The sequence below is a fragment of the Nicotiana tomentosiformis genome, chromosome 6 (assembly GCF_000390325.3).
Source record: "Nicotiana tomentosiformis chromosome 6, ASM39032v3, whole genome shotgun sequence".
Classification (NCBI taxonomy): domain Eukaryota; kingdom Viridiplantae; phylum Streptophyta; class Magnoliopsida; order Solanales; family Solanaceae; genus Nicotiana; species Nicotiana tomentosiformis.
Window position 1 is genome coordinate 87,559,197 of NC_090817.1, and position 18,725 is coordinate 87,577,921.

The 18,725-nt window shown below is 38.6% G+C and overlaps 1 protein-coding gene across 1 annotated transcript; it reads left to right on the forward strand.

Annotated features, from left to right (window-relative positions):
* Positions 1-13,875: 13,875 nt before the first annotated feature.
* LOC138894368 (uncharacterized) lies at positions 13,876-14,481 on the forward strand. The gene has a single exon (XM_070179063.1). It carries the CDS (start codon positions 13,876-13,878, stop codon positions 14,479-14,481), a length of 606 nt encoding a protein of 201 aa, XP_070035164.1.
* The last annotated feature ends 4,244 nt before the right edge of the window (positions 14,482-18,725 follow it).

Sequence of the window (18,725 nt, forward strand, 5' to 3'; positions counted from 1 at the left end):
AACATCCAGAATTATTTTCAAGACCCGATTCTCACATCTACCCATTGTATAAGCCTGAACAAGCTGTACCCAGCCGTAACCTTAATCCCAGATACCATCGCATAACATACTACACAACGCGCATACTCGTAACACCATTTCTGAATACAGTAACTACTCAACACCAACTAAGTACTAGTATAAAATCCCACATTCAACAGAACCGCATTCCAAAACCTTCGTACAATGCCAATGATGAAAGAAACAATCAAAAACTCATAATCACTCATCAGATCAACTAGCCATGGAGTTCTCTCGCCCCAATCAAAACCATAACCCTCTCGAATATACCATAATCAAGCCTGATAGTAGCCATTCTAGGTTCAATGACCTTATATTATTAAACGCAATATCCCACAGACACGCCACATCAATATAACTCCAGCCACTACTACGCAATCCATGTACCCAAATATGGGAGATGTCTCAAGGAAGAGAACCATATTTCATGTTCAATAAGCACCACTACAACCACAATGTTACAACTAACTCCTCAAATTTCGTGAAGAGGATAACTATAGGCGCATATGCACAATTATAGAGGAAGGAAATTAATGAATCAGATAAATTATCATAGATATAAAATTCCCACACACGACACAAACAACTCACATGCGAATAATATGAATTGTCTAGCATGGTCACATACCTCCAGCCCCAGCATATCATACAGGAGAAATTAAACAAGTACACTTTTATATGATAATGAAATAAGATTCTCATGCTCATGGACTGGTATAAATAGCATGCCATAGTGTAAGCATGTGCAAAGTTTGTTATCACACTTCAAATCGGCAATTTTACGCAGAATTAGTAACTACCTCGTTTATTTAGGGAATCATCTTCTTTGTAACCTTAAGTATAGCCCAGATAGTTCTCAACAAAGGTAAGAATACGTAAAACATTATACCTTAACACTTAACAGTCAAATCTAGGCATATTATAGCCTAAGCATTCTTCCGAGTATGAATAATTGCTCTAATGCCCGTACATGGTCTCAAACCTCACATATGTGCGCACTCATAGAGCTTAGCTATTACAAATAATTAACGCATCTAGTTCCTCCACCGAGTTTTAAATAAAATAGTCACCTCAAATAGGTCGCAACCCCGAAACAATATACTTATGAGAACTTCCAGTCTCCAAATTCATCGAACACATGAATCACCGTAACTGATCCCAACTCCAGCACTAAATGACTAACACATCTTCCATTAACGATAATCCCATGAGGAATACTTTCATAATTCTTCCGTGTCACATAGCAATAATTTGAAAATCACAAGTCTATCAACCAGGTGAGTACTGCAATATCGATGAACATTCGTAAGTTAAAATACAACGCACCTTCTGAAATGCGCACTCTTCTCAGAAATTACCGAGCAGTTATAACATTCATCGAAATATCTAAAACTGACCATGATATCCAACATTCGTTACCTTCTCTTCAAGACTGAACGGTCACCTTGTACATGTAAATTCTAATCCCGCACAACACATCACGTCTATTATGCCATCATGTGACAAGAATAAGAATCTCAGTATCAACTCTGCATCACCAGCAAATAACATACCTTATTAGTTAGAAACCTCTCTCTTGCTTCTTTCCAGGAGGAAATCACAGTACACAACACGTTTCATACACCGGTAGAAAATATCTGATTCAAACCATGGTAGAAACTATCATGAACACTTTGAAATTCATTTTCACACAACCAAGCTATCAGAACTGAATTCCTCTATTTCGACCAAACCACGTAGGTCACCAAAATCCAAGAATATTACCACCAAAACATTTATAGAGTCTCACCAAATCATATTTACCCACCTATAAATACCACAACTGAAACACCCACTCTGAAAAAACCTTATGCGAATTTAAAATTGTTCCTCTTTCCTTTATTATACTGAAATGTAGAATCCATAGTCAAACAGAGTTATCGCACTTCCCGATACCATCCAAATGTAAGTAACTGATTCTAGTGATATACAAATTCGAATTTTTTTCAATTTCCACATATACATTTTGAATCCATTAGAACCCTCACGATAGTCATCCACTCTGCTCAAATCTAATTTACTCTTCCCCAAACGGGGCGAAATACATGTGCTCCTTTAGTACAATTAACACTCAAATAAGTAACCATTCCTTAACACGACCAATCAAATTCATACTTCGTGTGCACTAATCCTTCAAAATAACAACTTCATCATTCCATAATTTTTATATTTTCATAAAGTGTAATGTAACCCGTATCCAAGAATTTACATACCCGAGTCATCCTCGATCTACACCTCTGTAAGTCAGAACTAAACCACAAGTATGCCTCAAACCAAAACTAAAATTTAACATATATCCATGAAATTGAATTGTCAATAGCATACTCCCCCGCTTGGCTGAAATCCATAGAAGAAAACACTCGATAACTCATAATACACACACTATATTACTTCCATAATATTGCAGCCAGTTCAATGAAAATTCTCCTCAAGCTTATGCAACACCCACCATAAAATAGCTCAATCATCCTCTAAGTTCGCATTTATTCTCGCGACAATCAAGTCAACTTTCTCAACCAGATTCAAATTCAAATCTCAACACATACGCATATGCCCCGCTGGTAGAAAAGAAACTCTCCACTCAACATTATAAGGAGCATACCTAAGTAGATTACGTCGAAGGAGATAACCCACATGCTTAGTCTCAAATTGGCATCTTGTTATACCCCTTCGCGGCCACAATTACTATGAAATCACTTAATCTTTCTGAGTCCAAACTCATTAACCAGACATGAGAATTTAATTTGCCCCAAAATTTAACAACGTGAAAGTTCTTTCAAAACATTCACACTCGATATTGTACGTCACATCAAAACGAAACTAAAGAATCCAATGGCCTTCCTTTGCATTTCAAGGAAACACTTCTCGTCACATTCAAATCGTCTTAACACATCCCGCAATTACATCATACTCATCACATAGCCATTCCATCGCTTATCGAGCCACAAATTCCACTCGTAGGGATATTACCGGACATATGAGTCCAAAGTACAGGTTACAACTGAAGCTACCAAGCCTAAGCTACGGTCTAAACGTGGCCTCAAGTCCTCTACACTGGCCCATCACCAAAACACAGAATATACATCTTGAACCTCGTTCATAGAAATCACAAGTCGGTGATGTACATCTGATACTGAGCACTCATATACGCATACGAAATGCGTGGAAGGAATTCAAAGAGTTATGTTTCAAGCGGAATCAATTCCGCACGATAGAATACAGAAAGTAAAAATTTTCTAAAGGTTTGGCAGCCTCTCAAAGATAAGTACAGATGTCTCCGTACCGATCCGCAAGACTCTAGTAAACCTGTTTATGACTCGTGAGACCTATGTCACCTAAAGCTCCGATACCAACTTGTCACAACCCAAAATCTCACCTGTCGTGATGACGCCTACCTCAATACTAGGCAAGCCGACAATCTCAATAAACTCTCATATCTTTTACGTTTAAAAACAAAATGATTAAATTTAGCGGAAGAAAATTCACAAATACATATATAAAAACTACCAAAACTCGGTGTCACTGAGTACATGAGCATCTAATATGAATACAGGAATAGAAAATACAGTCCATAACAACCTGAGACCAATTACTGTAAATAAGGAGATAGGGAAGGAGCGGCAAGGTCTGCAAAACACGACAGCTACCTCTGAATCTCCGAAAAGTCAACCGCACGAAAGAATCAACACCCGCTATGTACGGGAATACCTGGATATGCACACGAAGTGCAGGGTGTAGTATGAGTACAAGCAACTCAGCAAGTAACAATAATAAATAAGGAACTGAATATAGTGACGAGCTACACATTTATAGTTCACTTTCAGTAATTCCAGCAAAAATACACAAGTTTTCAAATCCAGAAGTTTAAGTTCATGTAATACGGATATAAAATCTTTCAGAGAATTTCACAACAATGACAGATAGAAACTAAGTGCAACAACAAATGAAAAGCAAGTACAGCCTCTCAGGGCAACAATCACTCAACTCGTCACAACAGCTCAACTACTCGGCTCTCAGCATTCAACACTCACACTCAATGGGTATCCGCGCTCATTGGGGGTGTACAGACTTCGGAAAGGCTCCTAATAGTTATGGGGGTGTACACATAGAGATCACATAGCTAACAACAAGTTATTCAACTTTACAGTTCCCACAGGATGGACCAATTCACAATCCCCTCGGTGCACGCCGACACGCCCATCACCAAGCATGTGCGTCACCTCCAAAATAATCACATGATACAAAGTCCAGGGTTTCATACCCTCAGGACTAGATTTATAACTATTACTTATCTCAAACCGTGAAATTTTTATTCCGCTAAGCCTTTGCCTCGTGAATTGGCCTCCAAACGCCTCGAATCTAGCCACAAATAATACGATTCAGTCAATAAACTTTATTGGAATTAATCGCATAAGAAAATACTAATTTTCCAACAAAATCCAAAATTTAGCTGAAACAATCGCATGTGGGTCCCACATCTCGGAACTCGACAAAAATAACAAAATCCAAAAGCCCATTCAACCACGAGTCTAACCATCCCAATTTTACCAAAATCCGACCTTTACTCGCCCTCAATTCGTCAATTTAAACCAAGAGGGTTTCTAAATGTTTCAACTTAATTCACCCATTAAATGACGAATTCAAAGACATAATCATGAAAATTAATCAAAACTGGATAAGAATCACTTACCCCAAACACCCACGCAAGAATCTCTCCAAATATCGCCTTCTACCGAGCTCCCAATTTGATTTTGTGTTATGAACTCAAAACCCTTGTTTTGGAACTTTTAATTGTGCCCAGAATTTCCTTCATCGCGTTCGCGACCATAGCTTCGCGTTCACGAAGCACAAAAAATGTGCTGCCAAGATTCCTTCTTTGTGTTTACGATATCCTCATCGCGTTCGTGATGCTTTCCGACCTCTTCCCTTCGCGTTCGCGAGACATGAGCCACGTTCGCGAAGGCTTAATGCCAGGCAGGCCCCAACTCCCTTTACTCTTCGTATTCGTGTATGCCCACTTGCGTTCGCGTAGGCTTTTCCCAGCCCCCTTCTTCGTGTTCGTTTCTTCTTCATCGCGTTCGCGATGTGAAAATCCCAGCTTCCCAAAATCCTTCATCGCGAACGTGTGAGACCCTTCGCATTCGTGAAGAAGAATACCACATATCAGTTCCAGCAGTTGCAAAACAAGGAAAATGATCTGAAACTGTCCCGAAACTCACCCGAGGCTCTCGGGACCTCAACCAAATACACCATCAAGTCCTAAAATATCATACGAACTTAGTAGAACCCTCAAATCACCTCAAACAACTCTAAATCCACAAATTACACCCTAATTCAAGCCTAATGATCTTTGAAATTTCTAATTTCTACAATCGACGCCGGAACCTACCAAATCATGTCCAATTGACCTCAAATTTTACACACAAATCATAAATGACATGACGGAGGTATTCAAATTTTCAGAATCGGTTTCTGACACCGATATCAAAAAGTCAAGACCCAGGTCAAACTTCCCAAAAAATCAACTTTCGGCATTTCAAGCCAAATTCTACTACGGACCTCCAAATAATTTTTCGAACACGCTCCTAAGTCCAAAATTACCATACAGAGCTATTGAAATCATAAAAATTCAAATCTGAGGTCGTTTACACATAAATCCACATTCGTACAACTTTTCTAACTTAAATTTTTTAATTATGATACTAAGTGTCTCATTTCACTCTAAATTCCCTCTGGACCCGAACCAACTAACCCGGTAAGTCTTAAAATGACTGTAATGTATAGATTGAGCAGTAAATGGGAAACGGGGCTGTAACACTCAAAACAACCGGGCGGGTCATTTCATTAGGCTTAGAAGTCGAGTGAGTGCTTGCTCGAACTCGAAGTAATATAGCATGTAGGCTTTATAAGGTATCCCTTAGGGTTTTGTGGGTTTGATCTTACTGATTTTTCGGGTGGCAGTCCCGAATTTATGGGGTAATGGTCGGCCCTTAAGCCTGTTTGCATAATAGATCACAAAATAGAGGATGGATTTTGAGAAATGAGATATCGGTAAACGAGAAATTTCTCTTTATGTCATTATACATGTGTTCATGCTTTGTACTAGGGATCGAGCAAAATACACGAGCATGGTTCGTTTTGACCATTTGGCTCTTACAATCTTTCCTATCGAAACCCTGTTGTTATGAAGTAACTTCCTTGCTTCGAACTTGATGATCGAACTTGATATATTCGATGGTAATGCCCCTCAGTACTCGAGGTTGATTGTAAAGAGGCCTTGGATATTGTTGAATTATTCTAGTTTAGCACGATTAATGGTTGCCTCATTAAAAACCTTACCGAAAAACCCATTTGGGATAAAACCGATCTAAGGAAAAAAGAGTACAACGCATGCTTTCAGGCCTAAAGACTCCGGGTTGAATAATCCATCCATGTTCCTGGTCGAACTCCTGCAAGGGTTATTTTCGAAATATAAATGAACATGGGAGGTTCGTACCTTAGCAGTAGTATCATTTTAGGTGCGACACATTCCAATTGCTTGGTAGTTATTTTTCGCTTATCACACCGTGCTTGTAGGATCCTTTACCAATGATTTCGAGAACCTAATACGGTCCTTCCCAGTTAGGACTCAGTTTTCCTTCATTTGGATTTTGGGTGTTGAGGGTAACTTTACTTAGCACTAAGTCCCCTATTTTAAAATGGTGAAGATTGATTCTTCGATTATAGTATCTTTCGATCCGCTGTTTTTGGGTGGCCAATCAGACGAGAGCTGCTTCTCATTTTTCGTCCAATAATTCAAGGCTCGTGTTCATTTTTTTGTTATTCAACTCATTTGTCGCATACCGAAATCTAGCACTAGGTTCTCTGACCTCAAACATGATTAGGGCTTCGACGCCATAAACCAACGAGAATGGTGTTGCTCCGATACTGGATTTCGATGTTGTTCGGTATGCCCATGGACCTCGGGTAGTATTTCTCTCCATTTCCCTTTAGCGTCGGCTAATCTTTTTTTAAGATTTTGGATGATGGTTTTGTTTGTCGATTCAGCATGTCCGTTCCCACTAGGATGATAAGGTGTTGATAGGATCCTTTTGATTTTGTGGTCCTCGAAAAATTAAATTACATTGTTGCTGATGAATTGCTTTCCATTATCACATACAATCTCGGATGGAATCCTGAACCTATATATGATGTGGTCCCAAACGAAGTCTATTACTTCTTTTTCTCTAACTTTCTCGAAAGTTTGTGCTTCAATCCATTTAGACAAATAATCAGTCATAAACAAAATAAACTGTGCCTTACTTGGGGCCGATGGGAGGGGGCCGACAATGTCCATCCCCCATTTCATGAAAGGCCATGTAGATAGGTTCAAGTTGAGAAGTTCCTCGGGTTGATGAATCATGGGCACATGCCTTTGGCATTTGTCGCATTTCTGAACGAACTCATTTGCATCCTTGTTCAAATTGATCCAATTATACCCTGCTCTGATTATTTTATGGACTAATGAATCGGCACCAGAATGATTTCCATAAGTGCCTTCGTGAATTTTACGTAAGATGTAATCAGTGTCTCCTGGTCCCAAATATATTTCAAGTGGACCATCAAACGTCCTCCTAAATAGTGTTCCGTCTTCGGACAAGGTGAATCGTGCTGCCTTTGTGCGCAGAGCCCTTGATTCTTTTGGATCTAACAGAAGCTTCCCGTTCTTGAAGTACTCTATGTATTTGTTTCTCCAATACCATGTTAAACTCGTGGAGTTTATATCGGCGTGGCCTTCTTCGATTAATGATTTCATGAGTTGTACGATAGTCCCCAAGTTGAGTTCGTCATCCTCGACCGATGAACCTAAGTTTGCAAGAGTGTCTGCCTCGCTATTCTGCTCTCAAAGTACATGTTACAAAGTCCATTACTTAAATTGATGTAGGGTTACTTGTAATTTATCCAAGTACCTCTGCATTCGATCTTCTCGGTCCTCAAAAGTCTCGTTGACTTGATTTACCACAAGGAGGGAATCAGATTTAGCCTCCACGATATCGGCTCCCAAACTTCTAGCTAGTTCGAGACATGTAATCATGGCCTCATACTCGGTCTCATTGTTAGTCAAATTTGTAGTTTTAATAGACTGTCTAACTACATTGCTTGTGGGTGATTTTAGTACGATGCCTAGTCTGGACCCCTTTGCATTCGAGGCACCGTCCGTAAATAGGGTCCAAACTCTCGAAGAGGTACCCGATTTTATTATTAATTCTTTTAAAATCTCGGGTACGTAGGCCGGCGTAAAGTCAGCCATGAAGTCTGCTAAGATTTGAGATTTGATAACTGTTCGAGGTCGATACTCGATGTCGTACCCGCCGATCTCTATGGTCCATTTGGCCAATCGTCTTGAAAGTTCATATTTGTGTAAAATATTTTGTAAAGGATAAGTCGTTACAACATGTATCAGATGGAACTGGAAATATGGTTTTAGTTCCCTAGAGGCACTTATTAAAGCAAACGCTAATATTTCTAAGTGTGGATATCTAGTTTCGGCCTCACCTAAAGTTCGACTGACATAATAAATAAGGAATTGCGTACCTCGCTCTTCTCGAATTAGGACTCCACTTACCGTTATCTTCGAGAAATCTATATACAGATAAAGTTGTCCGTCTGCATTCGTGGTATGAAGCAATGAAGGGCTCGATAAATACCATTTTGGCTCTTCCAAAGCCTGCTGACATTTCGGAGTCCATGAAAAATTACTTTTATTTTTTAGAAGGGAGAAATATTGGTGGCTCCTATCTGAGGATCTCGAAATGAATCATCCCAGGATGTCGAATGTTTCCCGCAAATGCTTTAAATGGTCCTCTACAAGTAGGGATTTAACTAACATGTAATCAATATAAACCTCCATTGATTTTCCTATTTGCTTTTTGAACATTCGGTTTACTAGGCGTTGATAAGTTACACCAGCATTTGTTTAGACCGAATGGCATTATATTATAATAATAAGTCCAGTACCTTGGTGATAAACGAGGTCTTTTCCTGATCTTACGGGTTCATCTTTATTTGGTTGTACCCGGAATAGGCATCAAGAAAAGTGAGAGTCTCGTGGCCGGTTGTGGCATCGATCATACGATCGATATTAAGCAAAGGAAAAGAATCCTTAGGGCATGCTTTATTCAGGTCTTTATAATCTATACACATTCTAAGTTTGTTCCCCTTTTTAAGGACTACTACCATATTTGCTAGCCATTCGGGATATCTTACTTCCTGAATGGACCATATTTTAAGAAGTTTGGTTACCTCGTCTTTGATGAAGGCATGTTTGACCTCAGACTGGGGCCTTCTTTTTTGTTTTACCGGGTGGAACTTTGGGTCCAAGCTTAGCTTATGAGTGGTGATTCCCGGTGGGATCCCTGTCATGTCAAGATGGGACCAAGTGAAACAGTCTATGTTAGCTATAAGAAATTGAATAAGCTTTCTCCTGAGCTAGAGTTCTAACCCCGTGCCCAGGTATACCTTTCACTCCAGTTTTTCGACCGTTGATTGGGTAGCGTCGGAATCATCGGGAACCACGAAGGATCGAGGGACCCCATGTTCATCATCTTCGTCAATCTTCTGGTTTTTTAATTGGGTCGAAGCTGACGTTTGTGATTGCTATTTGGTATTCCGTTCCTCCTTCGATTCTGATATTTTTGCTCATGATAATGATGATATCGGATCACTTCATCAACGACAAACATTTCTTTATCTATCGGTTTCTCCGCGTAAACCGTTTTGATTCCCCCCGATGTTGGGAACTTTAAAACCTGGTGGGCGGTCGAGGGTACGTCCCTCATATTGTAGATCCATGGTCTTCTGAACAGGGCGTTGTATACCATATCGCCTTCGATCACGTGGAACTTCGTCTCTTGGATAGTCTCATCCACATTAACTGGTAGGATTATTTCGTCCTTAGTAGTTTCACATGCCATATTGAATCCGTTTAGTACCAAGGTTGCGAGCATGACCTGGTCCTGTAGGTCGAGTTACTCTACGACCCTCGATCGAATGATGTTGGCCGAACTATCTGGATCAATTAACACACTTTAAACTTGAGTTTTATTCATAAGTATAGATATTACCAGTGCATCGTTATGTGGTTGCGTGATTCCTTTTGCGTCTTCGATATTAAAGGACAAGGTTCCTACGGGTGCGTAATCCTGAGCTCGAGATCGTTTCTCTCTTATAACCGACGTCTTAGTGTGTTTAAGCATCGTCCCCTGAGGGATATCGATCCCACCGATGATCATGTGGATGATGTGTTATGGTTGTTAATGTTCGTTTTGATTTTTGAAATCCCTGTTTCTGAAATGGTTTTTGGCCCTGTCACTTAAACATTCTCGTAGGTGACCTTTATTGAATAACTGGGCTACCTCTTCTGTCAGTTGCCTGCAAACTTCCGTTCTATGTCCATCAGTGCCATGATATTCATATATTTGATTGGGATTCCTCTGTGCAGGATCGGTCTGCAGAGGTCGAGGCCATTTAGTATCTTTGATGCATCTGATAACCGACAAGATAATAGATGCATCGATGCTGAAGTTATACTCCGATAATTGTGGTGCTTCCTTAGGTACGGTATATCTGTCGAACCCATTTCTATTCATCAACCCCAAAGACCCTTGGCCTCAATCACTTCTTTTATTTCCTTGTACGAGGTTATGTCTTGGTTTGTTCCTCATATGGTCTCCACTATATGGTCGATATCGGTCCCTGATCGGCCTTTGTTCTCGATTGATGTCCCTTTTAGCAACAGGCCTAGAACCCAACTGGTCGTCTTCGACTCTTATTTTGGATTGATACCATACCTGGGTACTCGATCAAGTTATGCTTTAGCTGCCATGAAGCCATCGAGCTTTGTTTGTTTAGACTTTGAGTGAAAGCTTGAACTGCCCAATCATCTGTGACTGGTGGTAGATCCATTAGTTCCATTTGGAAATGAGATACAAATTCTCTTGGCATCTCATTATCTTTAGTCTTACCTTGAATACGTCTAACTTCCTGGTCTTGACCTTTATGGCCCCAGCATGTGCTTTTACGAAAGAATCTGGAAGCATAGAAAAAGATTCGATAGAGTTACACAGTAAATTATGATACCATATCATTGCTCCCTTTGACAGGGTTTCACCGAATTTTTCAAATAATATAGATTTGATCTCATATTCCTCTAGATCGTCCCTTTTAAGGGCACATGTGTAAGAGGTGACATGTTCGTTGGGGTTGTTCCAATATATTTAGGAATTTCGGGGATGCAAAACTTCTTTGGGATCGGTTTAGGAGCCGCGCTCGGGAGGAAAGGCTTTTGTACGAATTGTTTGGAATCTAAGACCTTCAATATCAGTGGTTCCCCCGGTATCTGATCAACCCTGGAGTTATACGTTTTCATTTTTTTGTCGTTTGCCTCGATCCTCATTTATCCTGATTCTATTCGTTTTGTCAGTTCGTCGAACATCTTAACAATTTCGTGATTAGACCCCGATTCTTGCTCATTTTGACCTTACTATAGCTGGCCCCATTTTGTGGGTGACTTCTTGGGGTGGACTGGGCTCGAATCTGGTTGGTGCCTGTGTTTGGCTCTGCAACTGGGCTATCGCTACTTGTTGAGCTTGCAACATTTTGAAAATCATACGTAAGCTGATTTCATTTTCCTCAGCGTTTTGGGTATTCCGAGTTGCAGACCGAGTTCCACCTTGAATGTTATTTTCAGGGTCAGGACCTTGGTTTGCCTCGATGGCCACATGTGAATTAACGTCTATTGGCTCTTCGACCCGACTCCAATGGGATCAACGAGTGGTCTTCCACCCCCCGGGAGTTAACTTGTTGTTCTCATCTTGATGGCCTGCTTCGTTGTCGATAGGTAGGGCCATTAATTCAGAGATCGTTGTTTCTAACCTGAAATCATAAACACTTCCGAGAGCAAGCGTAAAATGGTGTGTTTTGTAGAGATTTGTACCAAAAAACCACTGTTATCCTTAACCCCACGGTGGGCTCCAAACTGCTTACCTGAAAAATAAATAGAGTTGAATTTATATGCAGTTCTAAGGGTACGTGGTATAACTTGGCACAAATCAGCAAAGTAAGTAAAAATATATCGAATATTGATCGTAAAGAATGAAATACGAACCAATATTGAATAGAAAATGATTTTATGAATAAGCAAGATGAATCAATATATAAAGCTCACAAGAGGATAATCTCTACTTTATTTCTCTATGAATGGTAATATCTGAATATGAGAGTGTATGTATGCCTTAATGTTGGACCCCCTTACAGAAATAATAGCCATCCCTCTTATAGTGGAGGGTTCCTACTTTGGATATAATTAAAAATACATAGTGGGAAACCTATGATAGATTAGTTTTTTTCTAATTCTCGCCGATATTCTCTCCCTTAGTGCGGTTGTAACAAATCTTGTCCCATGGCTCGATCTTGATCGGACTTGGTTTTGATTGGTTTCCAGATTTATAGCCCGATATTGACTCGAGCTCGATATTGACTCGGGGCCCGGTATTGACTTTGGCTCGGTATTGGTCGGCCTCTAACTCTCAAGCTCGATAACTTCGCTTCGCATCATAGTTCGATTTGGATTCGAGCTCGTTAATGACTTCGAGCTCGGTATTTTATCGGTACCAAAAATTTGAGCTCGGTAACGTGGCTTCAGATCTCATACTCGATATTATGAAGATGGCTTTCGGTCTATTATGTTCCAATCTTGACTAATCATACGAAGGTTGAAACTGTTTTGACCGTATACAAGCTGGTATGTAGTTTTTAAATAGTTTTATACATTCTGCAGGTAAAACAAAGTTTCATTAATAAACGATTCAAGTTGTAGCAGGTTTAGCCATGTTATCAAAAGAAATTATTTTCTTCTCCTAATTAAAGACAAGTTCTAGACATTTTTGTACAACAATATATGTAAAAAAAATTCTTAATTCGTTTAATCGGGTTCGCACTTATGAATATGTGAAATAAGTAATTGAAAGAGTGGTATTCAATAAAATCATAGGACAAATCCATCAATTGATCCTCCTAAATCCAAATGAGAAGAGAAGTTCAGTACCAGGCGTCAACTCATTCAAGATAAAAAACTGTATAGAACTCTAGGTGTGTGGGTGTACAACTGTCAACGAGCTGTGATTAGGTTAGGTAAAGTCTGTAGTTAGTTGAGTTGAATAAATAGCAGTTAGTTAGTTGTAAACACTACACAAATTTTATTTTCTTCTTCTCATCTAATGGAATTAGTTTGGAGCTTCTATTTTCTTCTCTCTAACTACATCTCTGCATGCCTTTGTCTGGTGCCATAGCTGAGCTCTTCAACTTGGTATCAAAGCTGTGAGTTAGATCTCTTAGCTCAGCAAACATCAGACGAGTGTTAAGCATTAATTGTTTAGTCAATTTCTTAGCTAGTAGAAAAGTTCCAAATTTAGGGTTTTCTGTATCTGGCTGAAACTTGAAGAACATATATGTTTGTTTTGTTGAGAAATTACGAGTACAATTCAGTGCTCTATTGTGATTTGGTGAAGAGATAAGGAAGTGATTCTGCTAAATTTGTGTCGCAACAATGGCAATTGATGAAGAAGTGTCGTCTGCTTAAACCTCAAGTACACCAGCGGCTCAATCACACAACACAAAGAATCTCGAGCTTGTTCATAGAATCTTCCTCTATACATTCATCCTTCAGACACTCAAGGTTCTGTTTTCATCTCAATACAACTTCAAGGTTCTAAAAATTACACGATTTGGAGTAGATCTATGAAAATTGTTCTTCACGGTAAAAACAAGTTAGGATTTGTGCTAGGAATATATAGAAAGGAGATGTATGGTGTTAGTCTACATGAGTTGTGCGATAGGCATAATGCAATTGTGTTAGCATGGATAATGAATACAATTTATCCAAGTCTAATTAGCACTGTAATATATGCCTCTAATGCATATAAGGTGTGGGAAGAATTAAGAGAGAGGTTTGACAAAGTAAATGCATCTAAAGCGTGCTATTTGCATAAGAAAATTGCCACATTAGTCAAGGGAGTGTCCTCAGTATCTGTATATTTTTCTAGACTATGTGAACTGTGGGATGAATATGAAACTCTGGCTCCTCCATCCTATTGTGGATGTCCTAAGTCCAGGAAACATGCTGAACAATATCAATTGCAAAAACTGTACCAATTTTTGTTTGGTTTAAATGAGTCTTATGAGAATGCTAAGAATCAAGTTCTCACGATTAGACCACTGCCAAACATAAATCAATCTTATAGTATGATTGTTAATGTTGAAAGCCAAAGGAAAATAGGAGGAGGAAATACCATTAGTGTTGGTACTGAGAATGGAGAACATGTTTCACTCTTAAGTAACAAATGAGCAAATGGAGGTGGTTACAGACCTAGAAATAACTATGGGAAGGCTCCTCCTTACTGTGAATATTGCAAGCTTAAGCGTCACACAAAGGATAATTGCTATAAGCTACATGGCTATCCAGCAGATTTCAAGTATAAAAAGAAAAGAGGAGGACCTAATAACTATGCCAACAATGTGATCAATACTAGTTCAACACCTTCAACATCTGATATACAACAAAATCTATCCCAGTCCAGTTCTCAGACTGTTGGGAACTCCTTATCTACACAAAGGAAAGGAAGTTGAATCTGTGACCAACACAGCTAAAGTAGGACCTGCAGGTATTACCACATCTCTTATGTCTAATCTAGTTGATAATAACTAGATAGTTGACACAGGGGCTACTAATCACATGGTGCATAACTTGGGGTTGCTAAGTAAATTCAAGGAGTTGACAAGTTTGGAAATTAATAGAGTGCACCTACCTACTGGAGAACAAGTAACCATTAAGAAAACTGGTGACTCACACATTTTTAAGATAGAACTCTTCATAATGTTCTATATATTCCAGACTTCAAGTACAATCTATTATCATTCTCTAAGATCATAAAAGAGTTAAAATGTCTAGCAATATTCTTTCTTGATTTCTGCTTGTTTCAGGAACTCTTCAGTGGAAAGGTGATAGGGATTGATAAGGAGGATCTAGGCCTCTACATACTGAAAGCTAGTCCACAAAGAGGATTCAGTTCTGATTCTGCAAGTAAACATAGCCTACCTACTTCATATGTAAATAGTTCATGTGTAGATAGCATCTCTATTTCCAGTACTAAGAATAAAACTGAGGGTGAGCATACATCTTGAGATAGCATATCTTTGTAGCATATGAGGCTTGGACATTCACCTCTAAAGGTCTTGAGAAGCATTAGTAGTCTGAAAAACATACATGTGAAAGATCACAACTATTCTGTGATAGCAAAGCTGTCATTCAAATTGCAGCTCTTCCCATTTTTCATGAGAGGACAAAATACATTGACATAGACTGTCATTTTGTGAGGGAGAAAATTCAAGAAGATCTGGTTCAGACACAGCATATTGGAACCAAAGAACAACTTGTAGATGTGCTGACAAAGAGTCTTTGTTGTCCACAACATGAATACTTAATGAGCAAGCTGGGAATGAAGAACCTATTTTCATTCCTCAGTTTGAGGGGGAGTGTAGAGAACTCTAGGTGTGTAGATGTACAACTGTCAATGAGCTATGATTAAGTTAAGTAAAGTCGGTAGTTAGTTGAGTTGTATTAATAGCAGTTAGTTAGTTGTAAACACAGTACAAATTTCATTTTCTTCTGTTCATCTAATGGAATTAGTTTGGAGCTTCTCTTCTTTTCTATCTAACTACATCTCCGCATGTTTTCATCTGGCGCCAAAGCATAGCTCCTCAACAAAAACAAAGAGAAATATGAGCTTGTAAACTACCCCATTCATTTCAGAAAGAATACGGTATGGCTATTTGAGAAATCATATTTGTTCTTCTTTGACTATAAAGTTTTAAATACTTTATACTATTAACATATAGATGTGAATAAAAAATTGATATCACTGAATGTCAAACATTTAAATGAAAAAGGTCACACAATTTTCACACATAAGTCGCATTTCACTAATTATTTTTCTTTGAAGAACTACCAACATCAATTACTTATTAATTTAGTAGGCTTCCTTAAGTTACATGCTTTCACCTGTAAGGTTCCTTGGGACAGTGTGCATTCTCTTTATTGAAATGTTTTGATATGGTTTTACACTATAATTAATTAAGAAGTATCTGTTACTTAATATACAAAAAAAAAAAAAAAAAAAGAAGGGAGAAATGTATTAGTACATGTTTTTTGCTATTCTGATTTATCTTTTAAATAAAGAAGAGTAAAAGTAGGTTATCATTGATTTTCTTTTTGACGTGTAATCTGTTTAAATTGACACTTCAGAAAGGAAAGATGATTTTTCATTTTGAGTTCAGCAACTGGAGTAGTCATGGAATGTGATCCCCTATTTGAATATACAATTAAATTTTCGTTCTTATTCAATCATTTATTTATAGTCGGAGCCAGGATTTGAAGTTTATGGGTTCAGGATTCAAGTTCTTTTAAGTTACTGGGTTCTAACTTAATAATTTGTGTATATTCAATGAATTTCTTAAGACAAATATAAGGTTTGAACCAAAGCTACTGGATTCGACGGCCGAACCCGTAGCCAAAAGGCCGGCTCCGCCCCTGTTTATAGTGAGATGAACTGATTTAAATGTAATTTGACAACTAGCACTGATAAAAAATGAGCTTTGGGCGAAATTCTACCCAAAAAGCAAATTCAAGTAGTGAGAATTGACCAACACACACTAGTAGAAAGATTAAACATAAATTCTCACACGACAATGATAAATTGAGCTCGAGAGCTCTTCTTCAAGTGAAGACTAAGACTTCATTAGCTTTTTAAAAAATCAACCATATTAACTAATTGGACAGAGAAATTTTTCTCAACGGTAACCTCTTTCATTTTCATAATTCAATTCCCGAAGTTGTTAACTCTCTCCATTTTGATAAGGAGAAGGACTCCTTACTCGAGAGAACTCTATCCTAGATAAGGGAGAAGTTAGAAGCTGAAGATAACTAGAACTCTTCCACCAAAGAATAGTATAGTATTAGAACTCTAGTTATTTTCTATTCTACTAACTCTATAAATTGCAGGATGTTCTCATTTTACAGGTACGCACAAACGCTGAAATTAAATGTGAGTTGAGAACAAAATAGCAAGGCATTTTACAAGCAATTCCTGTGTAATTCAAGTGTGCGAACCTGAAGCTACATGAACCATATAGACGAACCAGTTCCAAGTGTCTGTTTTTTATTCTAGTTTCATTGTACAAAGACTTTTGAGTTGTACCTTTCAGCTTTATTTAGAAGCAATTGTACTAGGTACTCTGAGTGTTGTATTCAAGTTACAATTAAATTGAAGTTGCCGCAACAGCTAGAGGCTAGTTGCCACAAAGGGCTAAAGGTAATCCTTAGGTTTACAAAGAGTTTTGTAAATATTATTTTTGGCTCAGTGATTTAGTAAAGTGTTGGGAAGAATCCTACTAGGTAGTAGGTCGTGGTTTTTTCACCTTTTGAGCTAGGTATTTTCTACGTAAAAATACTTGTGTTCTTTACTTTCCGCATTTATTATTCCGCTACAGTAGTATAAGGAACATATAGAAGAACCTTGTCCTTCTATAATCTATGCACGCAAAATATCAATTGGTATCAGAGCAGGTTATCCTTAAAGAGGTTTACTCCTTAGGAGAAGATCAACATAAGTGCACCACATGGATACTGGGAAGGACAATCCACTACTAGGCCACCACTCTTTAATGGCCAACACTACTCTTGGTGGAAAAACAGGATGAGGGATCACATTATAGGAGAGAACTATGAGCTATGGGACATTGTCACCGATGGTCCACTAGCTACCTTGAAGAAAAATGTTGAAGGAGTAGATGTGCCAAAGACGAGCGGATTGCACTGCTGAGGACTTGAAGAAGTGGAAAAAGAATGCTAAAGCCAAGAAATAACTTATTTGTGAACTTGGTCCAGATGAGTACAACAGAACCCAAAGTTATGTCAATGCTAAGAAAATTTGGGACACACTGCAAGTGGCTCACGAAGGAACACCTCAGGTGAAGAGATCCAGAGGAACTCTATTGTACTCTCAGTATGAGAACTTTGCTATGAAGGAAGGAGAAACCATTCAAGAAATGTACACAAGGTTCACTACACTGACAAATGAGCTAAAATCTCTTCGAATGATTATTACTGAAGAAGATAGAGTCGAGAAGATACTAACTAGGGTTTTTCCTATCACTTGGGAGAGCAAAATCACTGCCATCCAGGAATCAAAGAATATTGCCACTCTCCCACTGGATGAATTACTTGAAAATCTCACTGCCTATGAACATAGGAGACAAACCATGAAAATGGATGTACCTAAGAAGAAAATGAGCTTGGCACTCAGAATCACTGAAGGTTACGATATGGAAGATGATGAAATGGCTATGATCACCAAGGACTTCAAGAAGTACCTGAGGAGAGGAAAGGGCTCTTCAAAAAGTGTTATAGCAAGTCAAAATCTCTTGTGAAGCAAACCAATGATGGCTGCTATGAGTGTGGAAAGACTGATCACCTCATCAAGAACTGTCTTTTGTAGGAAATTGAATAGAAGAAAAAAAGAGCTGAACGAAGG

Excerpts from the sequence above, each read along its gene's own strand:
- LOC138894368 (XM_070179063.1), top strand. The coding sequence starts at position 13,876 with ATGAAAATTGTTCTTCACGGTAAAAACAAGTTAGGATTTGTGCTAGGA.